Source organism: Salvia hispanica, unplaced genomic scaffold (genome assembly GCF_023119035.1).
Source record: "Salvia hispanica cultivar TCC Black 2014 unplaced genomic scaffold, UniMelb_Shisp_WGS_1.0 HiC_scaffold_1063, whole genome shotgun sequence".
NCBI lineage: Eukaryota > Viridiplantae > Streptophyta > Magnoliopsida > Lamiales > Lamiaceae > Salvia > Salvia hispanica.
Window position 1 is genome coordinate 1 of NW_025951320.1, and position 17,143 is coordinate 17,143.

At 36.0% G+C, this 17,143-nt stretch overlaps 1 protein-coding gene across 1 annotated transcript; it reads right to left on the reverse strand.

Moving 5' to 3' along the window:
- Positions 1 to 5,958: 5,958 nt before the first annotated feature.
- On the reverse strand, positions 5,959 to 16,145 carry LOC125197894. Its single transcript, XM_048096410.1, has 5 exons — positions 16,126 to 16,145; positions 15,201 to 15,258; positions 7,370 to 7,474; positions 7,119 to 7,175; positions 5,959 to 6,411 (listed from the first exon to the last, which is right to left on the reverse strand). Exons 2-5 carry the CDS (start codon positions 15,213 to 15,215, stop codon positions 6,202 to 6,204), a joined length of 387 nt encoding a protein of 128 aa, XP_047952367.1. The 5' UTR covers positions 15,216 to 15,258; positions 16,126 to 16,145; the 3' UTR covers positions 5,959 to 6,201.
- Positions 16,146 to 17,143: the final 998 nt, after the last annotated feature.

Here is a 17,143-nt window from a genome sequence, read left to right on the forward strand (position 1 = left end):
TGAAAGTTAGGGATTTTAACACGGGAATAAAATTTGCCCCCCGCATCATGTACTAAGCGTCATATACTATCTAAGAAACAAGAGATTTGGTTTAACTAAGCATAGATAAAGCAAATAAAAAAAAAGTAAACAACTAATTGAAATTAAATAACAAAGATAAAGTATGAGAGATAAGAGAATTCCGTGCTTCACAATTATGGTTATACAAATTCTCACTACAATCCACTCAGCACGGTTTATACTTGATAGAACGAGTCACATAAGTTTTGCCCATGCGGTACTGATAAGGCTCGTTTCATGCATTGGTTTTGGGTTAAAATTATATGTTTTTGGGGGAGATAATGCACAAATTTTGAGCTTAAGTGTGCGTAAATTTGTTGGATCCGGAGTTTGTGCTAATTGACTGGCAGATGCAAAATAGTGATTTTGAAGTAAAATACCAGACTTCGGTCGCTCGGATCTGGGGAGAGAATCGGGAAGTTAGGCAAGGAGAAGAAATGGAGCAAAAGCGCGAGAAAAGTCACCCTACCTGGTCAAGGAGACAGAAATGGTGTGCTAACATGAAGATCCTCAATTATTGCAAGGGTAAAATGGTCAAATACCGACAAGAAGTTGCCTTAGAGGTTGAAGTTAAAGTCACTCTATAGATAGAAGCTTTCCACAATGAAGGGGGAGCGCTTAACGCTATCGTAGTTTAGGTAGGAAGCCTCGTAGGCGCTTACGCCACCGCTTCTTAGTTTAGTTCGATAGTTTGTTCTTTCTTGGCTTAAATATGTAGTTTCATCGGAGGAATTGACGCTTCACCTTTGGATCTCAACTTATTTTCATTTTTATGAAGCTTCGGTGTTTATTTTCATGTCGATGATGCTATTTACTTATGTTTCTTGGATGCTTTTCGCAATTGGTGGCTTAGATGTTTAGATCCATGCTGTTTACATGATTTCCAATAGTTTAGAGGTTGAGATTTAGTTGTTCACGTGCTCGATTTCTGAGATCCGATAGTTTAGGTGATGCATGAAGGTAATTTGTGTTCATTTCGTTTTCTGCTTGACCAGTAGCGTAGATCGGTAGTTCTAGCTTGAATTTCGGGATTTACGTCCTTGTTTCGAAGCATGATCGCTTTTATTTCTCAATGGTGTTGAAGCTGTTCTATGCCTGCTTTTTACTTGGTTGTTTGGTAGAAGATGAAGTAGGAGTTAGTTAGAGAATCGATCTGCTTTTTGCTTTTGCTTTTTGCTTTTACGTTTCCACATTACTGTTTAGGAAAAATGGTCCCCACTTTACTTTTACACTTTCTGCCTATTTTGGGAAAGTTTAAGCATGTTCCTTTGTTCTGTGTGTTCTAGTAAGTTTCACTCCGGTTAAAGTTGCTGTCCGTACTTTACCCATCCCCTAGGTTAGGTAGATAGAGTCGAGCTTAATTCCGCCGGTCAAGTAGATTTAATTTAACTCAATGAATGCGTGGCAGCAGCCTGACCCCTATTCCGATTGTGTCGTAGAAACAATCTCGAGTAGGTCCATGGTCCTTGTGGTTCGACCCCGCTCTTGCCACTTATACTTAGTAATATTTGTGCATTAGTGGGAAAATTATAAATCTTGTTGAAAGGAGGGACACGTGCTCACGACACACGTGCAAAAGCCCTACCCTTCGGTACAAACGTAGGTTACTAACACTAGTGGTTTTCAATCATAAATCCGTAACTCCTAAAAGCTCCTATGACCTTGAAAAGTCCTCACTCTCGATTAACGTGTCGTTTTAAGGGAAGCTAATTATAGTGTCTACTAAGTGGATTTAACTGCCAACCTCCTTCACGATTATGTAGCAAGTTATATTAAATCATCATCGAATGTGTCACTCAAACATGAAGTATTACGGAACAACTAAGGGAAGAAACGAAGTAAAAATAAAAGGGATATTAAATAGCAAAATAAAATTGTATAAACCAATAAAAGTTACTAACACATCCAAAGAATCCTATGATTTTAGTTAAACATACGTGAATAAGCTAAAAATATAGATTGAAGTGAAGACAAATTGAACATAAGTGCTAAAGCAAATAAAACCCAAAGGTTGAATCCTTATTGCTCTTTGATGATCTCTTGCTTCTTTCTCCAACCCCTTGTACAATGAAGAACTCTCATATTTATGCTATGGAATTAATTGACAAAAAGAAGATCTAGATGAAGAATTAGGGTTGGAGGAGGAGCCATAAGGCTCCCTTTTGGAGGCTATATATAGGCTTAAAAATGATTTAAACTTGGTAAAAGTCTTCTCAAGCAATAATAAAGATGGAATTTACGTGCCCCATAGTAGTAGGAAAAGATTTGGCTTCACAAGGTAAGGTTTTCTTTCGTTCTTTAAATTCGCCTAGATCGCATTTGACGTTTGCGCGACTTTGTAGAACGACCATAACTTTCTCCACGTAACTCCGATTGAGATGATCTTGGTACCAAACACGATTATGAAGAAGAAGAGAGTGACATGTAGAACGCTCGATCGGACTTTAGATCGCTGAAATTGAGTTTGAACACACAAGCCATGCGCCGTTTTTTCCCAAGGGCACCGAGAGAGTCGAGAGTTCGAGTGCTTTTCAGCGACGCGCGTGCGGCAACGATCCGCTAGGTGCCTTCCGCTCCAGCTTCCGAACTTTGGTATTTCTATGCCCTTTTTTAGCTCTATTTTGCACATTTCTCAAAAAACACGTCAAAATACCAAAATAGACAAAGTATGCAAATAATTGACATGTAATGCAACTTTGACACTCAAAACGGACCAGAAAATGGCCTTAAAATAGTGCAAAATCTGAGCGTATTAGTCTCCATGTCGTGCATGAAGGTTTTTGGGCACATTGCTCCCTTATTTTTATGATAATCTCTTGAAATTGATGGGGCAATGGGATGAAATCCATATTGATGAACTTGGTTTGTTGGTTTATACACCTTCTTGCAAACTTGATGTGAGTTGTGATGAACCTACTCTATGTGTTGATTATGGGCTTGTCAATTTGGGGAGCAGTTCTCATTTGAGCAAGAATGATGTATCAATGGTTCCCTATGATCTTTTGTTGCTTAATCTTGAGAATAGAATCTTGTGAATAGACCTTGTTTGGTTACTTTTGAATATACACCATATGAGGATCCATTCTGTATATGTCTAGTCTTGTTGAGAATGCCAAATCTTTTGTGAAGATGTTCAAGAATTTGAGCATCATTTTTATGGGGATGATCGAACTAAATAGAAACAAGGTGTCGTGGGCATGTGTGTTTTGGCTGTTGATTGTTTTTATTGCATGTCCATCAAACCATTCAACGGAATTGGGAAGTTTTATGGTTGTTTTGTTAAGAACTTTATATCTAATGGTTTTTTTTGGGACTACATAGTGAAAGAATGTCTATATTTATTTGTACCCACATCTTGTACCTATATTGTTAGGTTATTTGAGTTTTGGTATGAAGGATATCTTGATGAATTCATCTTGATTCCTTATTGGTGGGATTTGGGCATGAAAGAATTCATGTTTTTGTGTTCTCACATTTATTGTGACTTGGCCTTGAGCTTAATGGAAAATGAATTTGGAGGGTCATACAAGGTCTTTGGTGTAGTATTGTCTCTTAGAGCCGTTAGTGGTCTTAACCTTTTTCATCATACCTTGATATTTGATTTGCTCTCATTCCATTTTATAGGTGTACGAATCCGAATTTGAGGAAAAATCCTTTCCAAGAAGGAGGATGATATGACCACGAGTGTTAGATGTCAAGGGTCTTCACTCGGCGTGAGCCATGGGTTGATTGGGGCCCAAGGATGAAAGAGAATGCATGTAAAGGATCCACCAAAGCTAGAGGACCTCCCGAGGACGCGAGGAATATAGAAGACCCGAATTTGAGGACAAATCCTTTCTAAAAAGGGAGGATGATACGACCATGAAAGCCGCGCATAAAGTTCGTACCTGCGTGGCTTTATTCGGTATTCCGCCTGTCGAAATGACGTCCAAAGCCTTGAAGCTGCGACCATTGTCTTCTCCTTCGAGAGATCTTCACGTGAGTATCTTACACTCCCGATCGAAGTCCGGGAGGGAGTTATGGCCGCTTACGAAGTCGTGCAGTGCAGAAAAGATCCACCCTGGCCGGGTGACTTTTGGCCACCAAATTCCACCCGGGCGGGTGGCTACCCGAAGGCATGGCGGAATCGCAAGTTCCACCGGGCGGGTGGCTATCTGAAGGCATGGCGAAATCGTGATTTCACCCGGGCGGGTGGCCCACATAGAGACTAGATTTTTTGGGTCTTTTTCTTGCAATTTGGCCTTCAACTATAAATAGGACTTTACCTCATTTTCTTCTTAGATGGTGATTGAATTAAGATATCTCCTTTGGAGTTTTTCCTCTTTGAGGAATGTATCCAATTCCTTCCTTGAAGGTTGCTTGTTTCAATTCCATAGATTAATTCAAGGAGAGGTATGCATTAATGGCGTGTATCCATTGATTAGTGGAGCCAAGGGGTGATAGAGCTATGAAAGTTACCGAGGGTTGTTTCCATTGTTTTAGTCAAGGTCTTATGGTTGTAGCTCTTTTATCTCATCATTATACACATGTTTTCCATCTCTAATAAACCATTCTTTCTTGTTTGGATTCAATTTTTGTGGTTGGATCTCTTTTGATCATTTTGTAGTTTTTGTTAAATTGAAAATCAATCTCACAAAAATATCTAGATCAAGCATCACAAACGGGTAATTCCTTGAGAAATGGATCATAAATTACATGGATCCACATAGAGTACATCACTATAAACAAAGAATCAGTTTTTCAATTAAACATTATAAATCACATTTTATACATAGAAATATTGTAGATTAAAATAAAAAAATTAGGAATGACTCACGGTCAAAGCCTTGAGTATACGCAGGGAGCCTCCAGGTTGCATTTTTCTTCGACGTTCAAAACATATGAAAAAAATAAAATCTAAATAAATTGAAGAATGTTAATCGAAAACAAATTCTAAATCCGTAGGATAACTTACATTTTATAAATCTTTCTGATTTGAATCCATTTGTTCGACGAAGGAATGAGACAGTTGAAATGAGAGAACTGGGCGTTGATGACAATGGAATAAGGCGACTGCGACGACGGAGATGAATCGGCATTGAGTGAGAACTTGAGGTTTAGAGAAGAGGAAAAGAATCGAGCGATAGCGCAGAAGGAGAATTTTAAAATGAGATAGGAATTCAAGTTTTAACTCTAATTTCATATCTTAAATGACAATTTTCCTCGCCTTCTTATAGTGAACCAATTCATTCTTATAGTAAAGTAAAATCTGGATCAATTTCGAAAATTACATAGCTGATATATCAACACTTGATTTTCTTAATCACGTGGCTATGATTTGTTTTCTAGTCATACACTACACTTAATGGGCACTTGCCCCATATCATTACTCCATGAAAAATATATAAGAGCAAAAAACTTTTAGCTATATAGAGAAGTTTATTTCCTTTGGAGTAAAAAGATTACTCCAATTTCAATATATGTTGGGAAAGGCTAGTTTTATGCGAAGAAATTTCTTTCACTAAAAGGCAAAGAGTTTAGAGGTATTTAATCCAAAATTCAAATGTGAATTATACTCTAAAATGGAACTAATAGTTCACTAATTTTAGTTTTAAGAACAATTGTGAAAAATAAAATCAAGAATTTAATAGGAGTATAAATGAGAAGAATTATGATATAATCAATTAATTTAAAAGTCTAGAAAAATAATCTTAAGAATTGGAATTGGATTGTGCAGGAAAGAACTTAAAGTGGACTAAATAAATGAGACAAAGCATCATCGATGACATGATAGACAAATAGGCTATGAGTAGTAGCCTTGCTGTTGGCCTCAACTACCACCAGTATTATTCAAATAAAAAAGCGAAAAGGCTGCGATTGACTTTCCAAATCAGTAAATCCTATCTTTAGATGCAAATATATTAAAATAGCAATCTTTTTTCTATAAATAGCTTATCCCACAACTCCGATTTACAACATGCATATTCACACTCACACACACACAAAGGAGAGTTTTTTTTCCAGCTTCAAGAAAAGCCGCCGGAGACGGAGAGGGAGATGGAGGCAGGGCCAGTGCCGGTGTGGCTGTCAGGGACGCTCTTGTAGAAGTAGAGGTGGTTACGGAGTTCCCAGCTCCAGTCGGGGTGGCGCTCCACCATCATCTTAGGCCACCGGTTGATCCTCACGTAGCTCTCGCACCTTGCCGTCTGCAAGGAGCCCGGTCACAATTGTGTAGGTCGACTCGTGGCCGCCCCACACCTTGTCCTCGGGGTCGGCCGTGATGCTGCCATCTGGGTGGAAATACCGCCGCATTGGGGTGGCGCCTTCCTCGCGCCACGAGGGGTCCAGGTCCCGCCAGTACTGCGGCGCCGACTGATCAGAGAAAGATGCACACAAATCAACCTATTTCTCTGGTGAGAAAATTACTCATCCTAACTGCTTTGCAACTGTTTTTGAGTAATAGTTTTTGACAACACATTACATTATTGGAATAGGTATTTAACTATTAGGAAACATAGTTACCATATTTAGTTTCACAATTTACTAAGGGACAGCTAGTTTGAGGTGAAGAGTAGAACCCTTATTATTGGATTCAGTTATTAAACAGAAATAGGGATTCTCCTCACAAACCATTGAAAATATTTGTTAAGAGGGATATATAGCATTTTGGGTTCAAGATGAAGCTCAGCTCAGTTGGCAAGACGCTTCCACTCTAACCGATAGGTCAGGGGTTCTAGTCATCACGGGGGTAGATGGGGAACAATTGTTGATCCTCTAAAAAAAGGAGGATAACTTTGTTTAGCATCACTAACTCCATTCCCAGAAGGGAGGCTCCATTCCCAGAAGGGAGAGGTTTGAGGGTCAACTATAAACTTTTCAAGTGTGATATTTAAGTTATAACTAACAGTTGTGGAAAAGAAGCTATATTTAACTTAGGTTTGGGGGATGAGAATGCACAAAGACACATTCTTAATAAATGTAGAACTATAAACCTTATACCTGTTGGGAAAAAGATACTTCCAAGTGTCTAAATCAAGAAAATTAACAAGAACCGAGGTTCGGAAAGAATGATAGCATACCTCTGTAAAGCGGAATTCCCAAACATGGTCACAAAGGTCATCCCTAGTGATTCGAGTCTGGCATTAGCAAGATCCCAGTTAGAAAGTATTAACAGGCATCACCTTCAAGTTAGTTAGAAATGTCACATTTGTTCATGCATTCAAAATTCAGGATCTCTAATTTCTCCGACATGATATTAAAAGCTCATAAAGGCTGTTAACAATCACGCGCAGCTCTCCAAGAGATCAGGACAGGAAGACGTGAAACTCACTCGTTTACCGTCTCTGATTGAGAGCAATGTAGCAATCATCTTTGGAAGTCCTTCAACCTTTGCTACGCGTGGTATATGTGCCTTATCCAACCATAACTCTTGACACTGAAAAGACAAACACCACTGCATAAATAATTGGTATTGCAGGAAATTGGTATTGTTAGAGCATGAATGCAATACAGTTAGAGCATGATAATCAACTCATGGCATGCAGGAAATTGGTATTGTTAGGGGATAGGTGTACCATAAACATTAGTTAATATCTCAGCGTACGAAACATAACACACAATTCACATGATAACTATGAAGAAGCTGCTGTAAAATAACATCAAGCTAGGACATAGAAGGAAACAAAGAGAGCTAGGTAAACAAAAAGAGGTAAATAATCCTCCTATGAATAAGAGGCCATCCTCTGAAAAGGCCACAATAGGTAGTTGAAGCTAAATTTTATTTCAGAATCAATAAAATGAAGATTACCTTGTCTATTTATAATAATCTATCGACTGACTGCTAACTAAAATAAGAACTCTATCCAGACTTACTTTAAAAGAGAAAACCTCTCTAATAGTTACCAATAACACGAGACTTGTAATTATAATAAACAACTAAACAATAATTAAAAGATAACTCCTGCATTTAATCTGTAGGGAATAACGATGCGTATCAATTGCCTCTTTGTCAAAACAGCCTTGTCTTGTGAGAACAAGGCTGGAGGTGAAACTGACTAAGGGGTCAGTACTCATGTGTGAGGACACAGAGTCATTAAACTGCTCAGTCGCCAAACTGCTCCTTAAACCAAACAGCAGAGGCTACTGGAAACAACCACTGCTTAAGGTCCACAACCAAACACACGTTCACCTAAGTGGATAGCACCTTGGGTTGCAACGGAAACAAGAAACAGAAGTTACTGTTGCCAAAGTTGTTGTTACAATGTCAAGAGGTGGAACCAGCGGCGGTGGCCACGCAGTCAGGCTGCAGTGTGAGTTTTTGGGCTGACAGTAGGGGTTGTGGTGGCGCAACGGCTGTGGAAATCACAACCGAAGCCTGGGCTGAGGGCACAAGCATGCTAGACGCAACATCTAGATATGAATGAAAGAATTGGTGCTTTCTCCGGATCAGTTGGCCACTTGCCGATGATAATGGCACATTGACTGTCTTGTGACTCTTGCCAGTTGATATCACGACGAGCAAGGGCAGAGATGGTGGTGGGGACGGATAGCTGGACCATGTGGCAAGGCGTTGCTGCATGCGCTTGCAGATAGCGTGCAACATCTGGAAGTCTGTCCACACGTCGGCGTATAGATTCTCAGCCACCTTCTCCGATTTTCCAGTGTTCTCACTTGCGCAAGAATACGTTCACCCCACCATTTGATACGAAGTGACAGGCTGGTGAAACATAAAAATATGCTAATATCTCAACATGCAAAGCACGTCACACAATTTCCATCATAACAACGAAGATAACTGCTGGACAGAGAGTAACAAAATAGAAGAAAACAAAAATAGCAAATAAACAAAGTTAGGAGATAAATACTCCCCTTATGGCTAATAGGCCATCCTACAAAAAAGGCCATAGCAACTAGCTGAAACTAAATTTTATTTCTGAGCCAATAAAACTAAGATACATAGCTCTAATTATAATAACCTAGTGAAGACTCCTAACTCTGTCTAGATTCTTACATTAAAAGATAAAAGCACTCTAATGAATTACTCATAACAGGACTCCTAATCATAATAAACAATGCAAGCTAAGTCCTATAGCGGTAGTTAATCTGCAGGGAATAACGATGTGTATCATTACATTCCATCTCCTTTCTGTTTCAGCTCATAAAGATATACCGCCACCCCAAGTACGAAAATCAGTAGAAATATGAACCTCGATGAGCAAGACGAGAGATATATTTATTTGAATTAAGATATCACAGTGGAAAAGATGACATGCAAACAAAATCATCAATATACAAATCCCTCAGTGAAAAGGCAAATACATATGACAAAATAACTACAGCAAAATTCCCAGTCGATGAGAAATTTATTTCAGTCAGACATTGCTGTGGAAAAAGTGATAACCTATAACAAAGTAGCGGCGTTAAACTAGAAGAACCATTAGCGCAGTCTTCATAAGATTGCAGTCAACACAATAAACTGAAAAACAAAAAAAACAGAGCAATAGTGGGACCTGCTGTATACTAAACAAAAACAAGAGCTATGACATGGCCTATATCATTCTTATGAAGAATTTCAATGCTATATCATTTTACGTTTTTCATCCTATTTTACTTCTTTCTGCTTCATTTATGATAATTCAATACAACATTTTTCTTTTGAAGCTATTCCATTTATTCTAAACTCTATTTATGGTGTTCCTGTTCCAGAAATGTTAATAAACCTTGTGATATGAAAAAATATGAATAGTAACATAGTGATCTGAATTCTATCTATGAGCATACTTGAGTTGGATTCCACAGCCTTTTTTAACATACTTGAGGTGTCCCCTGGAATATTTGGCACTATTTCTGTGCAGGAAGCGCATTCAGACACTATAGACGATGTATCACATGCTAGACGTAATAGATGGTACAAAAGATGGGTATGTTAATATGAGCAGTAATGATACTCCGAACAAAGTATCAGATTTGAGCCACAATAGATGGTGACAGCATGAAACAAGCGTGACCATTTTAAGCCACTCCTCAGTAGTGAAGCATTTAGGCCAGAGGTTCCAGATTCCTTGATACCACACCCCTTCCCCCACCCCATGTGTCCACTGTGATGTTCAATTGCTACATGTTAATGCATTGAGCTACAATAAGTTATACTTCCTGAACACCTACGTTGACACAAATCAATGGAACTTATTCTGAACTATCATACATAGCTTTATGGAATTAACATGCAATGTCTAGATTTATCCGGTTCGGGTACTATTCCTTATATAACATGTATTCTAGATATGTATCAAAAGAAACTCATCTGTTTCTTTACTTATGGTTTATTCCTGTATTCAGTTGCATGCTAATCGTTTTTCCGTTCTGCACAGGGGATAGGAAATTTATGGTACACAAGTCAGCTCTCACTCTATCTCATTTCTTGAATATATGCAGTTGCAGAAATTCATATCAGGGTGTCAAACTGTAATATTAAGAAGACAAAGAAGAGGCCAGTTCCACTTGCTTTCCATTTGGCTGCTGGAGAGGTTCATGCTCAATAAAACTAATACTCCCTCCGTCCCACCGTAGCGATTCACTTTCATTTTTGGGATGTCCCACCATAAGTGAGACATTTCCCTTTTTAGCAAAGTTACTACATTTCGTCTCCCTTACTTTTTTCTCCCACCTATTTTATTCTCTCTTCGTCCTCTATTTTTCTCTCTCATACTTACCCTCTATCCACTTACTCTTTCAATATCAATTACTGAAATCTCGTTCCCAAAAGAAGTGTCTCGCTTATGACGGGACGGAGGAGTAAATAAAGTGGGATCCACATTTCACAACTTTTTTCCACCGACTTTCGTTCACATTTCTTAGAAACCAAGCCTAGTAAAAGTGGGATTTATATGATGGAGGAGCATATGTTTATCTACCGCATATTTAATAGATTGAACACTTTAATAATATTCAAAAGCTCAATAATATATATTGTCAATCCAATTTATCATCTAAAACAATTTACTTGATATGCACAAAATATGTAACATCACTTATTTGATTAAATCGATATTACAAGTCACACTTATACTAGAAACACTATTTAGTGACGACATTTAGGATATTCAAATATTTCCTCCTTCCCATGATAGTTGAGTCGTAATCCTTTTTGGATTGTTTCACTATAATTGAATTATTTTCTTTTATAGCAAAACATCACCACTTAATCTCTTAAACTTTTTTCTCTCTATCTTATTAATTTGTTTTATTCTCTCTTTCATTTTATTTTCTCTATATTCTCTCTCCTACTTTATGCTCATTCCACATAACCCGCTAAACACTCTTCTAAATTTTTGTACAAAAAGAAACTTTAGGCTACAGTGGGACGAGGGAGTACGATATAATGTTATGTGTCGTTCACCCATAATATTTTGATTCATAGGGATAAATTTACAAGCCACCTACTTAGAACTTCCTTAGTCCCTTAAAAATATGAACCTTAAAAATATGAACTTTTAAAGGCGCACAAGTTTAAATGTACAATTGATAAAGTAAAAGATGAAGAGAAAAGATAATGGAAGTAGTATTAGTGATAGTTAACATTGGTAGTGTTTAGTGGGCTCAAATATTCCTTAGTTCAGAAAATTCATAATTTTAAAGGCCGGACTAAAAAAGAAATAGTTTATATTTTTAGAGCACAAAGGAATTATAAAACATTTATGGATTATAAATTTATTTTATTCTATATGAAAGTCTCATTTAAACCTTTTTAACAATTCCTACCATAATATTAAGAGTATTATTTATTGTGAAGTTTAACAGAGTTTGGCAAAAAGTAATTAAAAAGTTCAATGGGCTATGTATTTATTTCAAGAACTAATGATTTATTATAACTAACCGCTATAAGAAAATCATATACCTATCTCATAACCATTTTATGTGAAACTTGGTCAATGAATCCAAATTTGATTTTCACCACAATGTGCAGAAGAAGTTGAGCATTAACAATATCACAAGAATAGTAGGTTACTTCCTCTCACATTGGCATGGTACATTGGGCGGTCGTGCCCAGTCCAGTGAGACCAATGGACACCTTTAACTACTTTTAAAAGAATTAAATTAGGTCATTTTCCACACCTACATTATGTTACTTGCAAAAAATTAATTGACATAACAATGGAAGTAACAAAAATGAATTAATGCAACAAAAGTTCATTCAAAGTTTGTTCACCATTAATCAATTTGATATTTGTATATATGGTTATTATCCTATATCATATTAGAACCAAAAAAATAGGTTCTAAAGAAGAATCTTCATTTTGTCTAAACTGAAGAATGTTATATTTACTAATTGATCAACCATCAATAAAATTGATATTATTTTATTCGCATTCATTAGTCTTCTAAGTGGATGTACACTGAACCAAAAAATTATTAGCATGTGGAAGTTCCTATGGAGCTAGGTCTTACAAAAAATGTCCCAAAATTAGCTCTATCAAGCAAATAGATCATCTTGAGGTTTTTATGAAGGTTTTACACACTAATATATCATGGGAAAGCTAAGACACATTGCATCTAATCCAACTTTTTAGCTTCATAAGCATTTGAAGTTTTGGATATCAATATATATAAAGCAATTTACTACATTCAAGCTTGGGTACTCTTATTATAAGGGTCCTAAGGCTTTAATGTCATAATGCACCTTGTGATTCATGGTATATTCTTAACACTCAATCCAAAGCCACCACTTTGACAATTGATGTGTAGACTTATATGTTCACATTGTACTTTTACATCAGCAGCAAGAATAAACTTTAGCAGGAAGAATAATGAATATCATTAATAATGAAATTATGGTTTAGTACATTCATAGCATCAAACTTGGTTGAATAATAATACATAGCAAAACTCCATATTTAACTCAAACTGCTTGCAAGTGTCACCATTAAAATCTACTGGTCTCATACTACTTAGCAAACAAAGTTCACTAACCTATACAAGTTTTCAATCCTTTACAAACACAACTCATCTATTCTTACAAGTAGAAGGATCCTTACTTTCTAAACTTTACCTATCCAGCATGCAAATAGATATAGATTAGCTTAATTCTTTGGAATTGAAATTGCATATCTATTACAAAAATCTAGATCGATGTAAGTGTAACATGGATACTTTCTTATTTGGTCAAATCATCAAAAGTCCCAATATGTTTCTTCTTCTTGATAGGTCTTTTTCATGTTTTTGAGATTGATGTTATATGTTTGTTTTACTCATCAACCCAACCCCATTTTGATCAATACATATAGCACAAATCTTCCATTGTTTATTCGGACTTCACCACTAATCTTATATGATAGATGTACTAATCATAAAAGCATTCAAAACAAGATCTAAGAGGCATGGATAGCACATTTTGTAGTTTGGTCAAATACAACCGCAAAGTAGTATTCTAATAGGTATGATTCTATGAATTGCACAAGATAATAATTTAGTTGCACATCACTTCGGTGATTTACCCTAAATAATTTACAATCTAAACCTAGAACAACAGAAGAGCTATAGACAAACAAAGCTAACACTTTGGAGTCCAAACAAGATCTCAAGTCATTTACAAAGATTTCAAGCTTATGTCTTCTTAAAATTTATTACTTGGGGAAGTAAAAGTCAATTTCGATCCTAAACATATGATCAAAATACGAATTTGGTCAAATATTAACTTTTTGAAAACAGGTTCATAACAAATGAAAATGTCACAAAGTTGTCCTTTTTGACGATTCCGTTAAAAAATTAACGGTCAACGCTAAACGCTAATTGCACAGGGCATGATCGTTAGTTTTTTACGAACCGAAAAGGACCACTCGACAAGAATTTCATTTGTTATGGACCTATTTTTCAAAAAGTTAATGTTTTGAACCAAATTCGTATTTTTATCATATGTTTAGGACCAAAATTTGACCTTTACTTTTTGGGGAAACATGAAATAATGAAAACTCCACTAAGAACTCTTAAAGAAGAATGAAAATATGAATTGTGTTGTTGTTCATCTTTGAAAGTAAAGAAATTAAAATAGTATTTTCATGACCTATCTTACTAGAGTTCTTTTTTGTCCATTCACTTCTTTCTCTTACATATATATTGAATTTGACTTCTTTATCTATATAAAAAAATTCTATGGGCTTATTTGGTTACATGTTGCCCAAGTCTATTTATGTATTATTTGCTCTCCAGAATGTTTCTATTGCTAAAGCTAATTTTAGATTCTTTCAAGTGTTATGTACAATATCTTATACAATAAGGTGTATGTAGGTAAATGATATTTTAAATTTCCTATAACAGTCATTCCTTTGTTCTCCAATATTTGGTTACTCTTCCTTCTTCTTTGAAAGGGATAAAAAAAGGGGGCAAATCGTGCGAATTGGGTAGTTATTGGTCGACCCGATATCGACATAACCCGATAAAGTCCAACCCTAACCCAACCTGAAATTATAAAATTCTTATCGGGTCTCAATCCAATAACTTCGTGTGTGTTCGTGCGAGTTATCGTGTCATGCAAAAATGTCATCTACCACTAATGATAGTAAGTTGCTATATAATTTAACTTGACACGATACGATAACGACGCATCATGATATTACACGATAAGAACCTGATATTACACAATTAAAACATTAAAATTTTATCATGATTTAAATCTAAATGATAAAATTCAAGTTTAATATTTTTAATTAATAAACAAATAAAAATAATAATTTTATTCCTCAACAGATAACTCAAACCTAACCCTAACCCAACCCGATATCATAGGGTTCTTCCCGAGCTGCCCCTAGTAAGGACCCAAACCCAATAAAGTGACCGCTTCAATCATTGGTCAAGAATGTGAGTTAAAAGTTCATGAGATTTTATTAGTGCTTCATCAACAACATATCCCTGGGCATCTTTATGACATACAAGCAAATATTCTTCTAGTGTGACTCCTCACCTTAACTGAATAGTTTACTTCTCCCAAAACTATCATAGAGCATCTATCCTCCTAAAGACCAAACCGAGACATACAGCCACTATCTAAATACTTGAAAGCCTATTCCCTCCACACTTATTAGTTCAATTTACTAGCCATAAACACGTGAACAATTGACTCACGCACAACATCAACTCTAGCTCTAAGAATAGGTTGAAACTCTTACCCCTTCTGAAACCATAACATAACATGCCTCTATCTCTTGAGTACAGAGCCTTCTTCTCCTGACAAATCAAGTACTTAGGCAATTAAAACTCTATAAACCCCACATTTATTCAATATAGACTAATGAAAAAAGGAGTTCTTTGCTAACAAGTGATAAAAAAAATTCCAACCCCTTTAAACGAAAGAAGATTGTAACAGCTTATATCCATTACAAAGTCCTCAAGGTTCAAGCTGAATGTCACATTAGGGAAAAACCCAAAAAGTCATTTTAAGTTTTGGCTCTAGTCTCTACTAATCCATAATAGTCATTCTTTAGCGGGGTTTCGTGAACCCCTTGAAATTTACTTATCTCTAGCTGCATTCGGGAGTACTTACATCACTACACATATTGCATTGTATGGTCTTGTTTTTATTTGAACTTCACAGTCAAAACAAACAATATATTCCTAAAAAATTGCTAAACTACAGCTTACTTACCTTTTTCTTCAAACATGCTTCATTACCATGTCAGCATGCCCAAAGGGTATTATTACATGATCCTCAAAGAGTTGACATCTTAAATTTATAACACCTACGCACGGAATGCAAAATAAAAGTATGAAAAGGTTTTTTAATTAAATATGTATTACTATTACAGAAAAAAACAGTTTTACAATTTCACATGTCAAACCATAAACAAGTCAAGTTGTCTATCAAAAAAATTTGATCATACTTCAAACAAAAAAATTTCAAAAATTTAAATTGGATCACATTTTAAAAAGAAATCTTTTAATGGCACCCCCTTTTCCCACACAGCATCAAAGAACACCAGCCCTTGTTAAACTAAAGGAAGAATCTGGATCATTAATGACCCGGGGAAACAAATGACTTTATTATCATCTTTTCTCCAGTTGAATTGGCAGTTAGTCCCCCATGATTGGCAATACCCAATTTCGAAGATGGTAGATTTCCAGATCATAGAACCAGATAAAGTTTGGACTCGATCTAAATATGAGAAATAAATCCTGAAAGAGGGCAACAAAAAAATGTTACATTTCTCCTGCCTGCATGCTAGCAATTTTTTAAATTTTGCAATGCAAAAAATTAAAAAAAATTTTTCAGACCAACACCTTTCTTTGAAACTCGTGTTATGCAGTTTGACAATATGGAGCAGGATTATGAACCAACAAGAAGGGTTTTCATAAGTGCATTTGACGAAAAGCCATAATTTTTTCAACATTTCCCACCTTGATCTATCTGGCAACCAAAAGCCAACATATAGAGCAGGAAATGAAAATTTATGAGCTCCCACACATTTCGAAAGATACAATTTGGGATAATAAGCAATAAAAGTAATAAATCCAAAATAACCTATGACAGTTCACATTTGAAATCTAAACGTTTTTCCTTTCCCAACTTTATTTTCCCCCCAAATTGGGGCCCAAGTCTGGTGGTAGATTCCAGACAGCATTTGTGTATTAGGTTTTCCAATGTCTATACTGCTTTGCTGAAGTTTAATATAGCAAATAGATGGTGTTCCAATTTAAGGCAGCCTATTATTTGACAATTTATTTCCAGTCATTTTAGTTATTCCTTTGTATTATTTTTTTTATATTATACAAATAAAAAAGTCACCAAATATATCTGAATTTGTCTCACCCCTTTTTATATAGACACTTTTTTTTTAAATTCTTAAAGTGCTGATTTATTGTTAAAAAGGTTTCCCATTCTACATAAGAGTTGTGCATATGTTTTAAAAAAAGAGAAATTTGCATCATGAAAAGAATGCAGGTACCCAGCTCTTAATCAATCACAGATTGTATTTCTTTCCCCTTTTAAATACCATGTTTTAAACACAGGAAAGAACCGGGGATAGAAATGCATAAAAACTAAATGAAACAGAGTGATCAGGCTTCAATGTTTATAGATACATACATGTGGTTAAAAGAGTAGCATGACAGAACA

Bases quoted from the DNA above. Each gene is read 5' to 3' on its own strand.
- LOC125197894 (XM_048096410.1), bottom strand. The intron at 7,176-7,369 runs GTGAGTTTCACG...TGCTAATGCCAG, and splicing joins CAATCAGAGACGGTAAACGA to ACTCGAATCACTAGGGATGA. The intron at 6,412-7,118 runs GTATGCTATCAT...TTCTCTGATCAG, and splicing joins GGGAATTCCGCTTTACAGAG to TCGGCGCCGCAGTACTGGCG.